The sequence below is a fragment of the Thermobia domestica genome, chromosome 13 (genome assembly GCF_964235325.1).
Source record: "Thermobia domestica chromosome 13, izTheDome1.hap1.1, whole genome shotgun sequence".
Lineage (NCBI taxonomy): Eukaryota > Metazoa > Arthropoda > Insecta > Zygentoma > Lepismatidae > Thermobia > Thermobia domestica.
This window is the reverse complement of record NC_137466.1, coordinates 169010122-169034711: the sequence shown is the minus strand read 5'-3', so window position 1 is coordinate 169034711 and position 24590 is coordinate 169010122. Positions and strand designations below refer to the sequence as shown.

Below are 24590 nucleotides of genomic sequence, written 5' to 3'. Positions count from 1 at the left end.
TATGTCTGTGTTTGTAGTAATAAAGCAAATCGTTTTTACCCCAACTCAGGAGATCTGAAAGCATTACTATCAGGTGCAATAAACAGTGCACACAGTATACATACAAGTATATTTATTTCTCTAGAAAGAACAAAGCGATTTTTACGAAACTTTTAGGGTTTATTAAATATAAATCAAGGTATACTTAGGTATAATTTCTATGTTACTATATGTAAGGGGACAGGAGCTAGGGGAATAAAATATCTGAAAAAGGGAAATTTTTGAGGGAATTTCCCGAAAATCCCTCTGTTACGGGAAAACTGTAAGTGATGGAGAGAAACCGAGTGCATATTCGAATTCAGCGCAAAAAGTTCCTTTAAGATCAGGTGATTTTTCTTATGTAACAAACAAAAAGTTTAAATTTGTTAACTAGTGTAATTGGAAGTCGCCATCCTGTATTTAACTGTAACAGCCTTTAAGGGTTTTCAAGAGGAATCGAAGTCAACTAAAAGTAGGGACGTTCCAGGGATGAGGTATGGACGTCTGTAGCATTTGAAAACCTGTCGGTAAGGCAGTGCCTCGTTGTGTCAATGAATAAAATAAAATAAAATACAAATACAAATACTATTACATGGGACCTTCCCAGCTCGCTACCTTCTTTTGTGAAATGCAAACTTCACATTTCTACCCAATATTTATTCTGGCCTTATGCTGAGATTCTAGAAAATTTAGTATCAATGGCTTTCTCTGGGCAAAGTACTATCAGCGAAAACGTTTCGGGTGGACATCGCTGACTCTATTCATATTCCAGTTTTCAACATTTCAATTCAGATTTTACGTTGTAACTTTCTTGTAAATAGCTAGTTGCTGTGCAATATTTTCTCCTGTGCTCAGTAAATTTCTTTATTAAATTATTTCTTGTTTTTTCCTATATTATTGTATGAACAATGGATGCCTCAATGAGGAAAGGAAGTGCATACCACTGAACAGATAATTTTCATTCAAAAACACTGATTGAATCAGAGACAATAAATACCTTAAATATCTGCTGACCTAGTGACTAGCGCGTGTGCGTTTGGTGCACATGGTCACGGGTTCGATTCCTGGTTGAGGAGAACTGAGCGCATCACGGTGGTTCGAATTTTATGGTAAAAAGGGATGCTAAACTAAAAAAAAAAGCAAACAAATCTTAAATCAACTTTTTTTTTTCATCTACGGACGAGTACAATTATTCAACACGTAAATGAAATAACGGAAACTGTTCTTAATCTGTTTCAGCATACTGAACTAATATTTGCACAATAATTTTAAATTTACTCTAGGAGGTGGCGCAAAGGTAGTTTATACCAGTTCTCAACCTTTTTTGACGATGAAACACTTCACTGCAGGTCCAGGACATCGCGACAGACCTGTTTGTACTTTAAAATAATAATAATAATAATAATAATAATAATAATAATAATAATAATAATAATAATAATAATAATAATAATAATAATAATAATATCTATTATATATTATTATTATTATTATTATAGTGATACCAATTAGTTTTTATAATGACTGTATATAGCACTGGGCATTATTGCTATCGCTGGAGGTGTTGACTGGTATAGTCTGTCTCGATTTTAATTATTATTAAATTCTTCATGATTTTTTAATATTTTAGAATTCTGCGTCACACCTAAGAGGATTGCGTGACACACCAGTGTGTCGCGGCACATCGGTTGAGAACCACTGCTCTAGACAAAGCCTTCTCTTCAACGTGACTGTACAATATGAAAATAAACAATGAAATGGATGCTATATTTTCTTTGCGATAACAAAGAGTCAATTCTGTTAATATCGAGTTGTTACCTTCGAACATAACAACTTTCGATAACAGCTTTCAGTATGAAATAATACTACCCCTTGAATAATCTATGAGACATGGTTTTGTTGTAAACAATGGTAAACACAGTGGAAAAGAAACAATAGAAACGAAATATTAGTCGGTTATTTTGGATTATTCACCGACAATCGTCCGATAAAGTAACGCCCTTTGTTAAACAATCATTTGACCAAATATCTTTTAAAAATTTACTTTAAAATGCTCATTTATTATATACAGTAGAATTGTTGAAGGTACTACTTTGTCCTAGCACTGCTAACATAAATCATGTGGTCTTGCAGTTGTATTGTTAAGATGAAAAATGATCACTGCAAGGGAATGATGAATTGATAAAGAAAGTAAAAGGAAACGGAAGAGTTTCAAGAAGAAAGCTCACGAGCACGATGTAGTCCATCTCTCAAGGTCATATGATAATTTGAATAGAATCAGGAACATTTTTGTACCTGAAACGAATGCTTTATCACTGAGTCATTGCTCTGTAAACTAGTTGCTATGCTTAAGATGTATTTAGCAATTTGTCATCTTTAAATCCGCCTTGATTCTTGTCTTCGTTGGATTATGAAAATTCCATTATTAATCCATTATTAACATTAATCCTACTTGTAGCGAGGAAAGGAGAACTGGAAAAGGCCGCGCTTTCCTTTAAGAGGCCTCATCACTGCGAAATTAAAATATCGCTAATTTTACAGTAATTATATCATATCATCAAATAGATAAAAGATAATCAAAAAGTGGAACATAACGTAGACAATATTATGTTGCGTGAGACACTGCTCTTACGACTCATTTATCTGCTTTCTATTTTGAGCCATTTAGAAAAACGGCATTTATTTTCGCGTTCCTAAATAACTGCAAACGGAAAGCTACTAGGTGACTCGTGATAACGGTACCTCATGTAAAATAACATCGTCTAGGGAGGTCTTGATCCACTTTTCGATTATCTTTTATCTATTTGAAGATATCCCATAATTACTGTAAAATTAGCAGTATTTTAATTTCGCAGTGATAGGTACTCTTAATTGTCATTACTTTCCGCATTTTTCGCCAACAAATGCTGTGAATGCAACTGAATCATTAGGGTTTCACCTGAGATTTGAATACCGAACTTTCAATTAAATGTTTAAAGGTTAGTGTAAATAAATCCATTTAATTTAATTAAGCATTAGTTATTAAATTAGTTGGTGTTCCAAATGATGATGACGGCCTGTAAGAAAGGAACACAAAATAATGAAATTCAGTGTGATACAGTGCAAAATACAAATTAGAAAAAAGTAAATCTTTCAATTTTACGTCCCACGGTTATGCCAGTTAGACTAAAGGAGACAGTGATGATGAGAAATGAATGAAGTGATGGTATAAATAAAGTGGGAGGAAACAGGTGAACCCCGAGAAAACTCACAAACACGGTGTTTGTCCACCACAAAGCTCACTTAGCGCGAGCTGAGTTCGAACCAGGAATCCCATGCACAAGAAATGAACGCTCTACTACTGAGCCACCTAACCCCCGGCACAAATTAGAATTAATGGAAATTGACTCACATTCAGCAAATATATATTTGCTTTATTTCTTTGACAAAATGTGTTCAGATAAGGCTATCGTTTATAGTACAGTATCACTTCCACCTTACGCTGATAATTGTATGATGCAATTATATTGCTTGCATCACGCTGATATCCCTCTTTCCCCGTCATATAAGTTCCTTCTTTATTTTAGTTTTAGGTTTTATTCATATTTTCTGTATCATAAATTATATTAGAACTCGGTACAAATCAGGAATCTAATCTCGAACCAGAGCAAGAATAGTTACCCTCGGTTTACTATGGAGCCCAAATTTGGGAAGAGCCTCTACTGGAGGTTGCATCTCAGCATTTGCTTTGTAGAAACTAACGAACAACTAGGAAGGAATATTGTAATTGTATGCTACAATAACAAAAATACTGGCTGTTGTTGTTAGTTTCGCGGAATTTAACATTCCTTTGCAGCAATGAGGCTACATGAGACTTGGATATACAAGTATATGAGTCACGTGAATTCAACTTAGATATTTCATATTGAAGTCAGTAACGTTATTCATTTAGATAGCAGATTGTCCATTAAGTAATGTAACAACTTCTCAAATATATTATAACGGACAACGGAGTGTCCGGATTTAATTACATTCAACAAATAACTCTCACTGAATAATTAGTCTCAGGGAGAAAGAAAAAAAGTGAAATCTTAAAAGGCTCTTCTCCAAATATCGCCCCTACTTTTATAGAATTTTGGGAGTATGTTTAGCAGAAGGGGTCCAGAAGCACGTAAAAAACACAAAATTTACAGGAGAAATGGATGATGCAAGTACTTAGACTTAATGTAACCAAATCTAACCTAGCCTAACCTAAACTAACCTAAGATAACCTGAACTAATCTAAACTAACCTAATATTAGTAGAAATAAATGAAATACAATCATTTTTTTTGGAAAACTATGTTGGACCCCAACACTAACATAACATGAACTAGTGAACAGAAATTAACTTTTTTTTAAGAAAAAAGTGCTAGACCCCTTCTGCTAAACATAGGCCGAATTTTGGTATATAATTTGAAAAAATAATGAAGAACATCAACAGGGACGTACGCAGGGGGTAGGTCCTGGGAGTCCGGACCCCCCCCCCCGAAATTTCGACTTTTGTGTAAATTTAGCCTAATTTTAGGGACAATTTTAGGAATTTTAGTATAAAATACCCTCATATTGAGTTTGGACCCCCCGAAATAAATTCCTGCGCACGCTACTGAACATCAATAATTTAGAAAGTGGGCCATACAAAATGCTATTTCATGAACTAGTAATTGTTTTCAAGACCTTCAATATACTTTATTAATTTGGATGCCCAACTATTATGACGTCATAAACTGGGCAACCATATATTTCGTCTATGAGAAAAAGCTTGGTAATAGTTACTAGAATATTTAATAGCATTAGTTTAGATCAGTGGTTCTCAACCGATGTGTTGTGACACTGGTGTGTCACACAGTCCCCCGGGGATGTGACACGAAATTTCAGACTTTAAAAATCATGAAGAATTTAATAATAATTAGTTAAAGTGAAGACAGAATACCAGTCAACACCTCCAGCGGTAGCAATAATGCTCAGTGCTATAGAGTCATTATAAAAACTAATTGATTTGATTAATACAAAAATATCAAACACGTGTGCAGCTAGGTCCTGGATGATCTGTAAAGTGTGTCGTCACTCAAAAAAGGTTGAGAACCACTGGTTTAGAAACTACCTGGCTCACTTTCTACATTATTTTTTGTATATTTCATCAGGGTCGTATTCAGGGGATGGGTCTTGAGGTCCAGAGCACTCTTCCCCCGAAATTTCGGCTTTCTGTAAATTTAGTCTAATTATAGCCTAAGGATGATTTTTACAAATTTTAATATGTGATAATTTATGCTCATATGAAATTTGGACCTCCAAAAGGTTTAGATTCCTTCCGAAATAAATTCCCTTGTACGTATCTGTACGTCATTATCTTTTAAGTTAGGCCTATTTACGTTTTTTTATAATTTCTTTCTTAATGGGGTGAGTTAGGAAAGAGTATTAATGTTCTGAAGTTATGAATAACCTTGATAAACTTAAAAAATTGATGAAATAACTTACGACACGAATCGAGTAGGCGGAAACGGGAGAACCTTGGAAAAACCCACCGACACAATGTTGTCCACCAAACTTTCATGATCTAGAATCGAACTAGGAACGAAAATATTTCACATCAAAGACAAGCACTGAGCCATCACTCCCTTCACAATATTTCTTTTTAAAAAAATGTAATAAAAATATTTTTAACTTATTTTGAATATTTTACAAATGCACTGAAGGAAGATCTAATCATATAATAGTTGGTGATTACGCGTTTACTTACCCTTTGCTCCGGCGAATTCCGGAGTACTTCATATGTCGCATCTTCATGATGTCCGTGTGAATATAATGATGAAGAAGAATAGGAGTCCCCCTTGTATGAACGTCGGGTCACTTACTGGGGGATCCCTGTCGCCGGAATATCCTTTTCGTATCCCGGAATCGGAACCAGAGCGTCACTCCAGCTACAGCGCAACTCCATCTTCGACGGACATCACTTCCAGATGAACAACACGGATCACATTTACAACCACACGCACTTACGCACACACACGCACCACTGAGAAACCCACCCAAATAACGCAAACTGGAGGCAGAACGTGCAAGCCTTGCTTCGTTCTCTGTCGCGGGCAAGGCGAAGACTGCTGGGGAAAATAAAAAGCACTGCTCACCACACCAACCTACTCCGAAGCGAAACACGTCACACTTCACCTGTCCACAAAAGAGAGAGTCCTCCACGCAGACTGGATAGCTACCAGAGGGCGCGCGGGAGAGTGGAAAACATTATTGGCTCATTAATCCCTCATAGTAAAATAATTAGAGATTCTGAAACAATCTAAGTAAACAAAGGGAAACAGTTAACGCCTGCCCTCATAACGTTAGGACAAGTAAGCGTGAAGTAGTTGTAATCTTACGAATTACCGGGAATTGAAGGAGAAATTATCTCCTTAAAGATAACATATTACCCTCAGCAATGCATGAAAATTATCGTTGGAGGGGTGTGTATACATCAGGTATGTAATGCAAGGCATTTTGCAGATATCATCAGTTTTTTTTCCTCATGTAACCCTATGTAAAAATTCTTTAATTTACACATTGGTCGTAAATTAACAATAATTTCCAAATAGACGGTATTATATCTATGCTGGCTAGCAAAAGTGAATCTCCACATTCAATAATTCCGAACACGCGCCTTTGGCGCGGGAGACCCGTGTTCGATTCCCGATTGAAGGTCATGTGATTTTGATTCCACGTTAATGAGTAGGTCCACGTTTGATATAGCCTCGCTGCTGAAAAGGGACGTTAAACTCAAAATCAACTCAAATCAACTTACTTCGAAGTTACTGGGAAAATATATTGTATAGGTGTTAAACACTTTCACCAGCAACTATACAATATTTCTACGTATACAGAATCTGAACAGAGATCAGAATTAGAGGCGTTATTTAGGAATGGAAGGGAGATCAAATTGTTCGTTTTAAAAACTGAAATGAAATCGTTAAGTTTTACGTCCCACACTTATGCCGGTTAGGCTAAAGGAGAGTGTGATGATGAGAAATGAATGAAATTTTGGAATGAAGAAAGTGGAGGAAACGGGGAAACCCCGAGAAAACCCACGAACACGACCTTTGTCCACCACAAAGTCTACACGGCGCGAGCTGGAATCGAACTAGGGATCCCAAGCACCGGAGATGAACGCTCTACAACTCAGCCACCGCGCCCACTGTTCATGTTTTAATAATATAGTAATATACAAATGACAAACATTGATTGGTTAGAGTTCAGAGCCTATTTCAGCTCCCAGGCTACATAAGAAGTGGATCTACAGTTAATATATATATATATATATATATATATATATATATATATATATATATATATATATATATATATATATATATATATATATGTCCGTCTTTAAATGTAAATATCGTCACTATATGAGAATATTCTTGCATAGACAGAAATCAAATTGCCCTATGTATCAAGGCTCCGAATAGCTAAATTTCTGACCAATAAGAAAATGCCTAGAAATAATTATTAATTCCTGTTTTTTTTTTTTTTTTTTTTTTTTTTAAATTTTTGATTTTTTTAAGTCTTCTTAATTCATTCACTAAAACTGAAACAAGTTGTGGAGGGTGGATGGAAGATCCTTAAAACACTTTGTTATATCCCACAGCTGTGACAGAGCACACGACAGGCGAATTCATAGTGTTGCCCACGAGACGTCTCGTGAAGTTTTGTCGAATTATCGTTTCGTCTCGATACTCTAAAAGATTTTGTAGTTTTATCTTGATTTTTCTCGTCTCATATATGTAATTTACGTACACACTTTATGTCCTGATTATTTTCTGCTTAATTTTATCTAAATTTTTCGTATTCTGAATTTTTCCGCGTCACGAGAGGTCCATGAAGGGTGTGATATAACAACAAATAAACCATATTTATTATTGGAGTATATTGTATAATGACAAGCGTATCTTTAAATGTTGACAAATGGTCTTCATTGCGTTTGTATAATCACTTTATCAATTTATACTTAATACTATGAATCATATGACACTAAAACAGTGCTTCAGATCTAAGATTTGGGTAAACTAGTGTTGCGCACATGGCTCTAGAAATTTCTAGTCTTGGGATGATTATTGTCATGATTTTCGTCTCGCCTCGAAATTGAAGAGGTACCGTAGATAACACGTAGATTTTACGTTGCGCTAACGCAAACCGTTACAAAATGAGGCCCTACAATTAATGTACTCAGGCGTCTCTCCAGTCTCCCTTTGCCTCGGCTTAGCTGGCCTTCGTCTTGTCATTATGCGGCCGGCCTTATACCTAACAGCAGCAGTACATTATTTTAACTGAAAAACATAGTATCCTATTAGTTATACAGCCTTTCGTCAAACAAAGTGTTAGAAACAACCAGGAAAACTAACATTGATATACAAATATTCAAATCACGTCTTGTCCTCCCACTTTTCATGTCCAATCGCCGCCACTCCTTGGCTCAATGTACGTACGTAGTATCAAGTACGTGTATATTGGGCAACGAACAATTTGCCGTCCTTTATCCAATAGTTTTCGATAAACCACTCCCATCCGTAATTTTACTTCTTTCACAGGACTGCCAATTGAATTGGTGGCCAAATGCTTGGCAAAGCGTTGGGCCAACTGCAATTACAACGTATGGCCAACGTTGGCATTTGGTCGGTCTATTCTTTCCTACTGTTGAGTTTACTGTCTGTGCTGCTAAGGATAATACGAAATTTCTTGATTAAAGGAGACAGATGACAAACATTATGGAATAATGATGAAACGGCAAAACCTTTGGAAACCCATGTTGTTTAGAAGTTCAAGTAAAATTGAACACAAATCAACCGGTTATTCGTTCATCTTTATTACAATATCAAAAAAAAAAAAAAAAAAAAAAAAAAAAAAAAAAACTTACTTCACATTTCATACTGTTTAATTTGTTTTGATGTGTATTTTTAAGTAGATATATGTTCACCCAAGTGAACATTTTGATCTGATATATCAAATACCGGTTATAATAACAGACAGTAATCACTGACCTATACTTTAGGATATATATACACATTTTTAATAGCTTTAAGCAATTTACTTAATAATCAAACTCAACGAACTAGTTAGTATATTTTAATAATAACAATAAATGCTCCAGGCCACTGTGCTAACTGAACGGTCTTCAGAAAGCGTACAGCTGAGTTAACTTCCTCAAATTTTAGTTGCGGGCATTTCTGCACCACTAACACAGAACGGTTCATTCCCGTTTTTTTTTTCTTCCATTACTCCACATTTAAAACAGATAAAGGATCAAATCATCACAAGTGAAAAAAATGTGAACTTGATTAGTTTGTAGAGTTTTTTTTTTCTTTCTTTTATGAAATCTTTTCCTATCTATTCTGCTGTGTATAAGTTGAATTGCATAGGGTTCCAGATGTACTCGCAAATTTATTTAATAACAGAGACAACAAAGAAAGAAGGTACGAAAGTTTTGGAAAGAAGTCGGTCAGAATCTTATATTAAAATACCACTTTGAAATTCGCCTGGTAGGACTTAAAACCACGCTTCCTCGGATGTTTCTTGTTTCTTCCCACTACCTGTAAAACTAGTAATTTTTCCACAATCATTCATCTGCGTTTCTCACCGTGTTCTTTAGCCTGAAGGAGTTTCCTGTGTAACGTTAATAGCTTTTAGCTTGATTTCATTTACGTAATTTCGAAATGTCATTTAAATATATATATATATATATATATATATATATATATATATATATATATATATATATATATATAATACTTGTTTGTATCCCATGGTTGGTCGGGTAGTAGACAAATGGCTAGCATGGAAGTCTTCGTCACACGTGGTACCGAGTTCGGGGCACAAAATCTTCGGAATTGTCACAGCCTCCTGAGACAAAAAGGAGCTTCTTGTATTAAGTGGTAACGAACTTCGGTCTAGGAAGCCAGAAATATTATTAATAGAAGCCGATGTTAGGATCATAAGTTATCCAAGCAAAAGCTAGATGACTGGTCATAACAACATTCGTGAGAGTTTTCTTATAGTAACTCGAGAGTTAAAAAAAAAAAAGTGATCTAAAATTCAGGTAAGTAAAAGACAAAAGTTCAAGATAAGGAATTGGTGACACCGTGGAACCGAATTTAATTGCCAAAAATTAAAGTCAGCAGGCCAGGTCATCGTAGGACGCCGATATCTTAGTATTTCAAGGATTTGGATCCATCTCAGATCTGTCATCCCAGTCGAAGCATGTAAGTTTCCGGCAGATAGATAGACTTCGCGTACATATTTAGCACAGCAGTGTAAGATAAATGTTTATCTGCTACTTTGGTCTATCGATTGTTTTATTCACTGTAGTCATCCTACGAACCATTCTACTAATTACCTTAAATCGGTCACTAAATAGGCACTTACGACGAAAGTCGCAGAAAAACTTATTTTCTTGTATTGCGGACCTGAACACATATTCGGAATTTATCGGTTTATTCCTGAAACACCCTGTATAATGGAAATTCATACCATTAAAATATCTGATCATTTTTTTTTTTTTTTTAAAAAAAAGGAAGAATAATTTCCCATATAAATTAATGGGCTAAGGGACAAAGATGGTAAAAGTACTCCGCACCGTTAACGAATTATAAAGGTAACTCTAATCTTGACATGAAATACAATAGGAAAAAAGCAGATCTTTATCACAAAACTATTTAAAAAATATCTATTTCATTTTACTTAGTTGGATGGAACGAAAATCCAGTAAGAAAGTACTAGTAGTGTTGTCCACGAGATGAGAAATTTATCGTCTCGTATCGAAAACAAGACAAGAAGAACCTTTTTACATTCGAGACGAGACTAGAAAACATGATAATTCTCAAGAGAAGAAAATCGAGACGAGACGAAAAATTTCACGAGTCTTGTCGGTGACACTCAAACACTGTTTTAGTTTTACATGATACAAAGTGTAAAAACTATCCATTGACAAATTGATTGTACAAACACAATAAAGAGCAACTGTCAACGTTTAAACATAGATAAATCATTACACAATATATGCCAATAATAGATATAGTGTAAATGTTGTTATGTCATTTTTTTCGTGGACCTCTTGTGACGTGAAGGATTCTGTAACTTCTAAATGAAACTAAGAAAAAATCAAGGTATAAATTTTGTACATAAATTTACAAAACGCGAACAGACGAGAAATATATATTTTTCGTTTCTTGGACAAAAAATGGCGGAAGAACAGTAATACTGAATATAATAGCTTGAAAGAAGAACGAGAACTGAACAGAATAATATTTGAGTAGAAATCAACTTATTATTAATGTGACATAAGGTAAAACATGGGGAAAAAGAAGAAGACTCCAATTAATGGACAAAATTACGCCTTAGAAATTAGCGGTGGACCGTAGTGCATGAAAGAATCTAATTTGTGGCAAATAGCCTGTCACTCAAGGCAGAGATAGTATATTCTGTACTAATCCTTGAAAAAGATTTTAGGAATTAGGCGCTATTAGTAGCTCATATAGTAACACGATAGAGTCTAAAACCATTTTCTTTTAAAGTATGTCATTACTGGAACTGGAATTGTGTAAATTACCACATCTAGCGTGAAACTTCCTTCTTATGACTCACACTGAAAGGAAATTACTCGTACATCCTACACTGCAGTTGAAATACGGAAGAACTATATCATAGTTAGCTTACGCTATGCAACAGGCGTTTGCATTAGTAACATAGTAGCTTCTCCATCAATCTCCATTATTTCTGTAGTGATGCATGTTAAAAAAAAATATTGAATGTTTAGAAGGAAAATACTAATATATCTATGCAGAGTGAGCAGTTAAGTACACATACACGCACACAAGATTCAAAGGTTTCGAGTTTGATCGAGAATGTCGAGTTATGAAATCTGCTCTAAGGTTCCATTATAACATATAGGAGCTTGTATAAGTGGGTAAAATAGAATGCGAATTACTCTCCCTATAGCTCACCAGTGGTTCTCAACCGGTGTATCGCGACACATTGGCGTGTCGCGCAGTCCCATAGGGTGGGTCGCAAAAGCTTAATTTTAAAATTCATGAAGCATTTAATAAATTAGTTAAAACCACTTTTGAAGCAGACTGTGTCAGTCAACACCTTCAGTGCCAGCAACAATGCTCAGTGTACACAATCACTACTTTATAGAAAGTTATGGTCTTACATTATTATAATTTATATTATTTCAAGGATCAGTAATGAGTCTAATTCAAAGAATAGACTCTCGTGTTGGAGTGTCTGCAGTCGTCTTCCTGCCAGTTCCTTGATTATAAGTCGATACCACCTTTTGTCCTTAGGAACAAAGAAATCAGTGACTGGTGTTTCCACCTCCTGCTGGCTGGTGAAGCATTATGATTAGGAAGTACGCCATGTATTGAAGGGGTAAGGTCGGAACTACATGCCAGGTGTAGCACCAGTTCGGTGCCATAAAGTTCCTGATTATTTTGTTGCTTTTTTCGAGTCGTATGTGTTTTTGTGTTATCCTGTTGCAGTCGGGCGCGCTTTCGATTCACCAATGGACGATATCCTTTCGTGTAGTCCAGCATTCATCCGCTCAAACTGTTTGAAATAACTGTCGGCATTAATATTACGACTCTTAGGAACGAATTCGAAAAGAATTACTTCTCGTAGCTCCATCACACACACAGCATAATTTTAAGCTAAAGTCGGGCTGTTAGACAACCGGTTCTGGAAGTTGGCCATTGCTCACTGTTTTTTCATATTCTGATTTCGGAAAAACGCCCGCTTTTCGTCGCATGTGACAACCCGTTTCGAGAAACGCACGTCACTTGAAATTTACAGCAGTTGTCTGAAAGCATCCACTCTCCTCTGGGTCTGAGCTAGGGTCAACTTATTCGGCACAATGCAGTAGCTCTTGATGGTTTTCTAGAGTTCGTGAATGTGATGCACTACAGTGGACTGCGACACACCGAGTTGGTTAAACAATCGTCATGTGCTGGTGTATGAATTTTCTCCAATAGCGTGTCATATAACCACAAAATCTGTTACCCTGGGGCGGCTGCCCTTTGGATGATCTGTGACATTTTGACAAAATGTGAGAAATTTCTGGAATTAACGTGTAGGTCACTGTACCTTCCCCTCTCGCATGACAAATGTTTTGGGTTTCTACCGCAGCGTAGTGCCCAAGTTCGAGCTCATACGGTAACAGTTCACGTATTAGATAGTCACTGTCATTGCCACTAGAAATTGACTGAAGATACTGACGAAGTGCGACTTTCGAGTTAAATAGTCCCCATGCCACACTACCTAGGTCAGTTTGATCTTGTACTTACGATAGATTACGGTGTTTACATGCGCTTGCTATTTGGGTTGTGGAAATATTGCAAGACTTATGACGCAACCTTGTTTTTTTTTTTTTTTTTTTTTAATGAACGTCGCAATGTCATGGGTGTTCAGTAAAGTGTGCTGTCAGTCAAAAAAGGTTGGTAACCACTGTTACAGGCTGCTGGTGTTATATATACTGGTCCGTATTAAGAATTTCATCCAATTTCTCACTACTGATTGAGAAACAGAAGTTCTCCGTCCCTTAGATTTTGGTACTTGGATGCAACAACATTCGGAATAAGGGAGTACGATTAATCAGTAGTAGAGTGCTCACCACTGATTCGAGAAATCCTTAGTTCGATCCCAGGTCATTTGAGTTAGTGATGGACAAAATCGTATCCGTGTGGACTTTCTCCAGGTTCTCCCGTTTCCTCCCACATTCTCATTCCACCATTTTTTAATGACCCGTTACTTTCACTGGGGCGTATCCTAAAGGGCGTAAGTATAGGACGTTTACTAGAAATTTATTTCAATTTCGTTGCAACAGCAGTCAGACTCCTCACGATTAATGATAGATGGGCACCCTTTTGCGCAATACTTTTATGTTTAGGATATTGCTAGATTTCCTGATGATGATGGAAATTGGGAAATTGCTGATTTTTTTTAAGTTCTAAATGCTAAGCCAAACTCGTAGCCAACAGAAACGAATCCTAATATTGGATATAGATTTTGCTTAAAAACTTTGCTAGAGTTGAGTTGAACCAGTATGACTAACTTGGAGATACTGCGACTGGGACCATCCATTACGAAAAGATTACATAACCGTTTATTCAACTACTCTAAGGTCTTCTTCCATGTTGGGTTTCCGTTATAAGAACCTTTACTACATTTACATGTTGTACACATTCGGACAATGTCACCAAAACAGTTCTTTCTTCTTTATATGTATTCACTCACCAGTTCATGCACCGTTTTCTGCAAACAAGAAAAAAAAAGTTTTGTTTGTTGAAGAAAGCCAAAAATAATTTTTGTTTCGCATATTTCTCGAAGCATTAAAGACTGCTTTGTTTTGAACTATTCTAAGAACATAACACCTTTTGTTACAGATGAAAAAGAGAAACAGCGTCCTTCATACATCAGTTGCTTAATTCCAGTTTTCTAATCTTTGTACTAGAGCATAAAAATAATAACTCTATGGTTTAGTAAGTGCGAAAGTTCATGGCCTCAGAAACAAACTTTCGCTATTGGATTCCCTATGCAAACCAATCTAGTTAGAATTATTACTATCCATAGTTCTAACATATATCTTTATATTATTACACCTTATTCTTGGTTTACCTCAAGGTCTATCTAAATTTTATTAGATTTCTACGCTATGGTATGCATAGATATGAAGAGGTCGACGAGTATGAGAGAAAACACATTAAAAATGCCAATTATTTATTTACTTTTATGAATTTAACATTATTCCAAAAATAATTTCATCCCTGCCTTTATTGAATAAAAACACTAAGAGACAGTGATAAGAGACTATTAACATGAATTCACCCAGTGGCATATATAAGAGGGAGTCGTGGTTTAAATCCCGCTCTTGAGCAAGATACTGTATCGTCTCTTGCAGTACATTACCGGTAGTTGTAACCTTATTTCATTAACACTTATTCCCTTTGAGAACTTAGTACGAAACAATAAAGTTCTTTCGTTTCGCTGTATTTATAGGGTGTTCCAAAACAACACCGACAACGTTTTGGAAGTGACTCCTGACATCAAGATAAGACAAAAAGTATAGACCAACTTGGGTGTACAAATGCTTCCTTTTGGAGTTACAGGCTGCCGAAAACATGAAAAACCGAACTCTAAAGGTCCATTGCTCCAAAACTATGGGACCTACCGTAGTCGGGTCAAAATTTCACTTAGGAATTAATATGCATCCTATCCAAATATCCATGTTTCAGAATCCTGCGGTATTCAGGCAACAATTTTTATAGATGTGGGTTGGTGAGTACTTCAAATTATATGCCTGTAGTCAAACTGCCTGTATAAAAATTGTTGGGTGAGTACCGCAGGATTCAGAAACATGTATTTTTGGATAGTGCATATATTCGTTCCTAAGTGAAGTCTTGACCTGACTACGGTAGGTCCCATAGTTTTGAAGCTATGGACCTTTAGAGCATTTTTTCATGTTTTCGGCAGCCTATATCTCCGAAAGAAAGCATTTGTGGACACAGGTCGGTCTATATACTTTTCGTTTTATCTTGGTGTCAGGAATCATCTTTTAAACGTTTTCGGTGTTGTTTTGAAACACCCTGTATAAAATCAGTTTTATATATAGTAACTTTTATATTCTATTATTCTTGCTTAGGTGGGTTAATCATCGAAAGTCTTCTTGCATACGCCACTGATTCAGATTATAATATATGCTTACTTCATTTAATAAAGCATACTGCTTTCTCTTCAATTATATGCCTTTTTAAATGCTTTTCAAAACAATATATTAAATCTATATTCTGAATGAACTGTTGAGCAATCTAATATCTGCTGACAATTATCAAGGATGAATTGTTTGAATTAACGCGGACGCAGCACACGAGAACGTGCCAATAGCAATTACCTGTCGAATCCAAAATCCTTTACACTTTACTGAATAATTAACGATGATGGTTTAATAAGCCAAAACGAGCTGTTAATTACATATAATGGGTGCCGCGTTCAGTACACGCTGACTCTACTACTCATGAATCATTTCCCCCGTAGGCAAGTCAAGCAACCATCATCACTTTTAAAGGAATTACTCAAAGTCCCCTTTTTGTGTGCTTGAGTCAATAAGCCAAAGCTCATACAGAAATAATGATCATGTGAGTGTATAATGACAATTAACAAATAGCCAGTTATTAAAACAGTAGTACTAACTTGTTATTACTCCGCATGAAAACGAAGAAAATCTTTTAATGAATATATATATATATATATATATATATATATATATATATATATAAAGTTCAATGAGTTTGGACGTTCCACTCAAAAGCAATCAGGTTATTTAGTCCATCTGGCAGAACTGAGACGGCTATATAGAGGGGAGGGTGGATATTCAACTCACTCTCGATCTTGACTATTATAATTAGTTGGTTTGTAATCATTAATCGATTTGCCCAGTGCTGATTGAATTCCCTGTTCTAAATGTTGCAAAGTAGGCACCTTTGCGACAAAATAACGAATGTAGAAAATGGTAGTACATCTTGTAAATTTTGTGGAAGTCCTGTCTCGTCTAGACTCTCGAAGAATTCTTTTCTCGTTTGGTTTTGTAAATTTATGTAAAATAATTATGCCCTGATAATTTTCTTAACTTAATCTAGAAGTCATGAGAATTCTTCCGCGTCACGAAGGGTATGATATAACAACATTTAAACCAAGTTTTAAACCAAGTTTTATGCCCTCCCCCCAGAAGAGGAATCTCTGTCTTATTTTTCATATAAATAAAACCCATCCCAGAGTTTGGAGCTCTCAAAAGTAGAAGTATTACAACCCACCACCGCTTCCCCAGAAGTCCGTCCTGGATCCGCCCCTGGAAGTATGTAACACTAAAACAACGTTTGAGATCTAACACTTGGGTGAGAAGTGTTGCACAGGAGACAATAATTTTTATGTTTCTTGTCTCGTCTCGAATTTCAAAACGTACTTCTGATTTATCCCTTTCAGCACCGAGGCTATATAAAACATGGATCCGATCAACATGAATTCACACTTCTCGTCTCGACCGTAGTGACGAGATAAGAAATTTCTCGTCTCGACCGTTGGACGAGGTGAGAAATTTCTCGCTTCCTTGGCAACATTACCAACAGTGATGTAATGCTAAAATTTTACGTAGGTACACTCATGTCCAAAATTATTGTCGCATACCTATAAATATGTCGTTGTAGGAATATAATTTGATAACGAACTCGCCCGGTATTTCTTATAATGTTAGTGTGTGTATAATTACAAAAGACAAGTATGTGGCAAATTTCATGTCAAAAGAGCAGTAAATAAGAACAAAAACTGAAAATAAAAGTTTCTTGTCTATTTAGCAACATTTTGTTTTACTCATTCCAATTTTCGCATTTACAATTATTTTCCTATGAAATTTAGCACAAATATACATTTCCCGATTATACACGTAGTATTAGTATTAAAAGTACCCTGCAAAATCATTATCAAATTATATTCTTACAAGAAGACAGTTAAAGATATGCGACAATCATTTTGGACATGAGTGTACATGCTTGACTGTTTTCACTCGTATAGCATAGACCAATTCCCTTTAAATACTCATTCTTTAGTAATTTTAAGGTGAGTATACGCTGAACTGTAGAAAATCTCTTAAAATCAATATTAGAGGAGTAGCCTAATACGCTGTATATTCCATATATTCTCGTATAGTTTCCATTACATCCCTGACTATAAGTATCCAAGATGGGAAACAAAATAAGCCAGGACACACGCACCGAAAAAATGCAGTTGATAAGTCGGTAACGCCTCTCCTACCAACTAGGCGCGTCGGGTTCGATACCGCGGTAGAGATGGAAATATTTAAGTTCTACCTTCGTATGAATGCTGATTAGTATTTCGCCCAGCTTTTATAAAATGGGTACTTAGGATACAGGCAGCCGGAGCGGAGCGTAGACTATGTTACTTTCTGTACGACCCGAAGTCTCGAAAGTTATTACCTCCATCTTGTATTGCCCACGAAACGAGACATTAATTTCGTAACGAGATATGACACGAAAGAGAGCTCTTCCAATATAGAAATACACTTTTCGAGTTCGAGAAACCACTTTCACTTCACCTTTTTTTGAGATGAGATAGCTCCACCAAATCTAGTCTCGTGGGCAACACCACCCACTAAAACGAGACGAGAAGTATATTCTCAAAATTCAAGATGAGAAAAGAAAATTCACAAGTTTCGTGGACAATATTAATTCACTCTAGTCTTAAATCTCGCTCATTATTGTAATATTACATGATTCACAAGATAAAAACTATACATTGAAAAGATGATTTTACGAACACAATGAAAAGCATACATATATCCTCCCTCTAGAGACAAAAGGGAGTATCTAATTTTTTCCCACTTTTCTAGAAAATAAGTTTAAAGGTGTTATCATAAGTTTATTTTACCGTGTTCTGTCATTTGATCTTGTAAGTAGCATACCTGACACGAGGATATTAAATTAATTTTAAATAGAAGATAATAGAATAAATAATGAGAAAAGATTTAAACTTGTCTCATGGAAAAGTTAACAAAATGAGATACGCCCTTTTGTCTCGAAAGGGACGATATGTATCAACGTTTAAAGATAAGAAAATCATTTACACAATATATTTCAGTAATAAACATGGTTTAAATGTCTTTATATCACAACATTCGTAGACCTCTTGTGACACATAAGAATTCCGATAACTTCTAGATAAGATTATGAAAAACATCAGGATATAAATCTTGAACAAATTTTTTTTTCCTTCCTTATTAACACAGAACATTAATATTCTTTGCTAAACTCACTCCCGTCCCTAAAATTTGACTAAATTTACAGTAAAGTCGTGATCATGGGGGCCAGACCCCAGGATCCACCCTTTGCGTACCTCACTGCACACTGGCAGATTTTAGGAGGTATGTTTCGCACATGAGATAATTTGGGAGGACAATTTTGCATTATAAATGGTACAGCCAAACTCGAGGATGGTAATTTTGTGGGAAGATATGTATATTTCGGAGGCAGAAAGAGTACAATTAGAGAGTAGAATGACAAATTTGGAGGACAGGATAGTAAATTTAAAGGTAGAATGTTAAATTTGGGGAGATGCCTCAAGCCCTTGGTGGAATAAACACTTCTGCGAACAGCGTTTACTTTAACAACAGCAAAAAAAAAAAAAAAAAAAAAAAAAAAAAAAAAAAAAATACTCGTAATTTTGACACATTAGCGATCTTCACATTCAACACGTCTATTGGATTATGACACACTTCGTCTACTGTTGTATAAAGTATTGTTCAAAAATATCTTAAATATATTTCCCTATTGTATTTCAAGTGTTCTTTGTTCTTTGTCCAAATAGGCTCTTCATTTTAAGTTCCAGTGTTTAAAAAAATGCCACATACCTTGAGAAAATCCGTTATCCGGACAGCGGTATATTGTACAAATATACGGAATCCTTGTGTTTACTACGAAAATCTGTACGGAGCATACGTTATCCATATGCTACATACGTACTGCCCTTTTCCCGCTTAGATCTTACATCGTGTCGCTACAGCATGTTTGACATCTAACAGTCTTCCGTATATTACATACGTCAGCTATATGTTATATACGTCCATCTGTATGTGAGATCCATACCGCCTATATACAGTTCTTTCTCTCGTACGGAAAGTACGCTTATTCGGAACACTTTCACGGAAAGTACGTATAAAACATACGTTTTCAGTTATACGTTTGCAGCGGTATGTTATTTTTCTATATAGAGTTGTAGTTAAGTCCAAAAACTACAGGATTTACGTACGTAACCTACATTTTTAAGTACGCCACATACGTTTTCCCCCCCTCAACGTATGATTGCAAGAATATGGCCATTCAAAGACAACAAATAGTTACAGGGGCGGATCCAAGACCGACTTCTGTGGGGGCGGTGGGTTGTCATACTGCTACTTTTAAGGGCTCCAAACTTTGGGATGGGTTTTATTTATATATATATAAAATAAGAAAGCTTCCTCTTCTGGGGAGGGCAATCGCTCCGATCCCTCCCTGGATCCGCCCCTGAATAGTTATATTATTGTAAGCGTAGAAGTTTAGCATTTCGTTTCAGCATTGAGGCTTATATGAAACGTAGACTTACAATCTTAAGGTGGAATTCGAATCGTTGAAATTTCAATGCTCTCTCACCGGGAATGAAACCCGGAACCCCATGCACCAAAGATGCGCGTACTAGCCCATAGACCAGCGACTCTCAACTTTCTTCAGACTTTGGAGAAAACAATCAAATTACTATAATAATTTATTGCTAATTTCCTAAATTTTTTAAAAAAAAATGTTAGATTGGTCACATTATCGTCATATAAGTATGTTAAAAAATTTTGTCAGTGGTTAAAAAAAATGTGTTATTGTCATAGATATTTAAAAAAAATTACTTCGTCTTTAAAAAATTAGTCTTTTTTTCTCTTCAAGCTTTTGCTAGTTTTTAATAAATCCTACACGAATGTTAAATACAGAAGTCCTGAGGTGTCCAGTTTTACTAAACAAATACCCAAATCTAATCGATTTCTGAGCTAACCTTATTAACATTTGATAAACAACGCTGCCACTGGCTGACCGCAGAATATAGTTAAGGGTAAATTATTCCTCTTGAGGCCAGTAGTTTGTAGATAAACTTCAGTACTAAACTGAGACAAACTTTAGCGTTACAGATAATGTAATTGCCTGCTCTTTTTTTCAGATATAGGGAAGAAAACATCACAGCATCCGCCCAGCCGGTGAGGCGACAGACGATGAATCGAGAGTGCCAAGAATCCAACAGACTTGACGAGATAACTCGCCTAATTGCTCATCTTTGTTCTTTTCAGTAGTTAGAGACGGTTCAATGAGAAGGAAAAGAATAGGCAAAAACACAGAATATCTCTACAAATTAGTTAAGTTTGATTGTTTTCTTTGTCTGGTAGTTTTATCGTGATAACTTTTTATGCTTCATAGATAAATCTCTGTCTGTTAAGATTTTAGACTTGGAAACTCATCATAACTAAAGAGCATAGGGAAAATATTGCCAACTCAGCATTATGGTTAAGATTAGTGTTACCTCTTTCGGTGCACGGGAGCCGGGTTTGATTCCCGATGAGAGCTCATACGGTCTGGATCCCACGTTAAGCTGTCTCATAGGTCACGTCTCATACAACCTCTGTGCAGAAAAAGGAAGCTAAACAACCAACCAATTCATTTTTGAATTATAAGAAAGAGAAAGATAGTACATATTTTTAAATAGAAGGGAAATTCAAAATTTTAAACATTTCAAAAGGTAGCAAAAATCAATTATTAATATTAACGATTTAGTATGTAATGATCTATTATACACATAAATCTACATAAGTAAAAATGGAAGTGATTATGTTTGTGACTTGGTCACTCTTGAATCACTCGACCAATCTCGATCAAATTTTCAACATAGATGAGGTTCGGGCCTGGAATGGTTTTTATTATTCCACTTTGACGGTGCATTTTGGGTTGGGTAAGGGATATATATATATATATATATATATATATATATATATATATATATATATATATATATATATATATATATATATATATATATATATATATATAAAATGGTCGAAAATGACCGGTATTTGTGCCAAGTCCATAGTTTTCGGGATCGCTGAGATGAACAATGACACTTCCGATGCCGTTTAAATCCAAATTCAGTTCCGTAACTTGGGATAGATATAATTTATGTATAAAAATGATCCAAAATGACCGATATTGGTGTCGAATTTATAGCTTTTGGGGTCGCTAAGTTGATTGGAGACAGTTTTGGTGCTCTTTATGCCCAAAATGAAACGTATTATCCCCGTGCGAAGAACAGGCATTCTATTAGTATCTGATAGAACAGTAAATACTTCTAAAATTCAAAATGTCCCAATCATAATACCAGAAATTCATAATTGCATATTAATTAATGAGAACTAATGATCATGAAAGAATTGGTTAAATGAGAATACAAAAGGAAACAAAAGAACCCCGAGAAAACCCACGGAGATAATGTTCATCACGAATTCACAGTGTGGAATCGAACTAGAGAACCCTCTTCCCACAGTTGAACGTTCTATCATTAAGCCCCGCGTCCCGTCATACAAAATCTACGATCTCAGAACGAGTTATATACCTCAGCCATCATGTTCATTCACTTCAAGATATTAATACCTACAGTATCTGATATGCCCACAATCATAGCATATGGGCTTCCCTCATAGCTATGGTTGGTGTAGATTCCTTTGGCGCTGGACAGCAGTGTCCTGTTCCCAATAGGACCTCAAGTGTTTTGGATCCCACGTTAAGCTGAGGTCTACGCCCACATACCCTCGGTGCTGAAAGGGGCGTTAAACTCCAAATCAACCAACATCAAATTATAACGTATAATGCATGCAGGAATTGATTTTCCAACTACGTATCTAGGTGAAATAAGTTTGCTGTTGATCGTAAAGTCATTTAGAATATTGAACAGTACCACCGATGCACTGACAATATAGAAATTTGGTTACCAATTATTACTTCTTAAAGAAATTTCTATTGAAAGTAAACAAATTTAACGACGTCTATAGAGTTCTTCTCATTGAATACGCGTAGAATTCACGTATTCATACGTATTTATTGTCTAATTTGATTTTAGTTTTTATACATTACAATACCCACACCTGGACAGTAAAGAGGATGTAATGAGAGAGAATATTTTTTATTTATTTATTTATTTATTTATTTATTTATTTATTTGTAAAAAATATCTTTTACATATTTAGGAAACCAAAAACATTTTTACAGTGCACCGATTACGAGCAGGATTAATAAAACTTCCACCTGAAACCGTATACAACAGAGCCATCGCGAAATTACTCGTATCTACTCTCACGGTGGGAAGACACGATTACAGTGTATTTAATGAGTGCTTTCCCGTATAACAAGTTTACCAAGAAACCATTACTTCACGCAACTTCGCACATTTCATACTAAAGTGAAATCGACTGCCATCTATGGACAGGTAGCAGGACTACAATGAGGAATAAAAAAACAAAAGCTGTAAGTAGATAGCTCTATTTTTGCACACTCATTCCAATAATAGCGAATCTGTTTGAAGATTTGTAAGAGTACCCGTCAATAAACTCGTATCTATCGAGTCAACAAGAAGATAGATAGACTATCACGTTAAGAAGATAAATGAGTACATGTGTAGAATTCATAGGCATGGACATATTTTATTACATCATTTCGTAAAGACACCAACAACTAAAAACGGACGTACTCAGGCACTCAGGGGATGGTTTCTGGGGGTCCACATCCCCCAATATCCCGACTTTTCTGTAAATTTGGTTTAATTTAAAGGACGATTTTGCAAATTTTAATATAATTTATCCGCCTATTGAACTTGGATTCTCTCAACAGCTTTGCACCCCTCCCGAAACAAATTTCTGCGTACGTGCCTGCCAACAACATTGTCTTATTTTCTTTTTCGGATAGAAATTTTCAATATATACAACTCAATGAGTTGAACAACATGAAAGTTCATCGCCACAGAAACAGAAACTCAACAATGGATTCATCCTTTGACAGTCGTCAACCCAAAGGTGATCGTTACTGCTCACTCGCAATTTAGATCCCATCCTCCTGCCAGCACACGGAAGTGTCTTTGCCAATGGTTTTCCAAATAACATTTCATAAACCCTTGCATAAGTTCTATAAAGTCTATGAACTGATGTTTTACTCAGTTTGGTTTTAATTATTATCATCTCTCTTTTCATTTTTTCTTATTGTTTTCCTTTCCACTTTTTGCTATTCTTCTTCATACCCACATTTCGAAGATTTTGGGATGCTTCTCATATTTTTGTCTCCCTAATACTCATAATTGTACCCTATACAAAACACGACTAAACCAGAAATATGTGCCAACTCTAATCAAGAGCAGTTCAATAGCATTAAGAACTGAGTTGGGAAATAAACTACGATAATAAAACAAACTAATGTACTATTTTTTTCTTCCAAGCTTAGGTCTATATATTAACAGGGATCAGGAGTTAATGCAGTAAGTATGGACAAAGACCTTCGATTTAACACGAACCATAAACAATTTCATTATACCCCATAAGTTTCCATAAGGAAAAATAAACAGTAGGTATTCACGTAAATCAATGGTTAGATCATCAGGCTCCAGACGCTTGTATTGGTCGGCGTGGTCTCGTAGAGTGGCCTCCCAGATCCCCAGATCTCATCTCATTTGATTTTTATCTTTCTGAGAATGGTGTGCCAGGAAATGATATAAAAATGATAAATCATCTCAAAGAGCATTATTAGCAATGCTATTACCGGCATAACTCCAGCTATGCTTATTCATGTTCTTCAACAGTGGGAGACACACATCGAAAAGAGTTTTCACTCACGTTGAGAGTCATGAAGACTATATTATATAAGGTGTTAATAAAGTATACCGGCAAATTTTAAGAGATGATCCCTA

General features: G+C 35.7%; 1 protein-coding gene across 5 annotated transcripts in view; it reads right to left on the bottom strand.

Annotated features, from left to right (window-relative positions):
* The window catches only part of RapGAP1 (Rap GTPase activating protein 1), a 651202-nt gene that overhangs the window by 249235 nt on the left and 377377 nt on the right, over positions 1–24590 (bottom strand). Inside the window, exon 1 of one of the 5 annotated variants that reach the window (XM_081736844.1) lies at positions 5776–6143. The exons of the other annotated variants lie outside the window; for them this stretch is intronic. Coding sequence (XP_081592970.1) covers positions 5776–5822 — 47 coding nt within the window. The 5' untranslated portion in view covers positions 5823–6143. Of the gene's footprint in view, positions 1–5775; positions 6144–24590 lie in introns of those variants that run through there. 5 annotated transcript variants of the gene reach the window in all.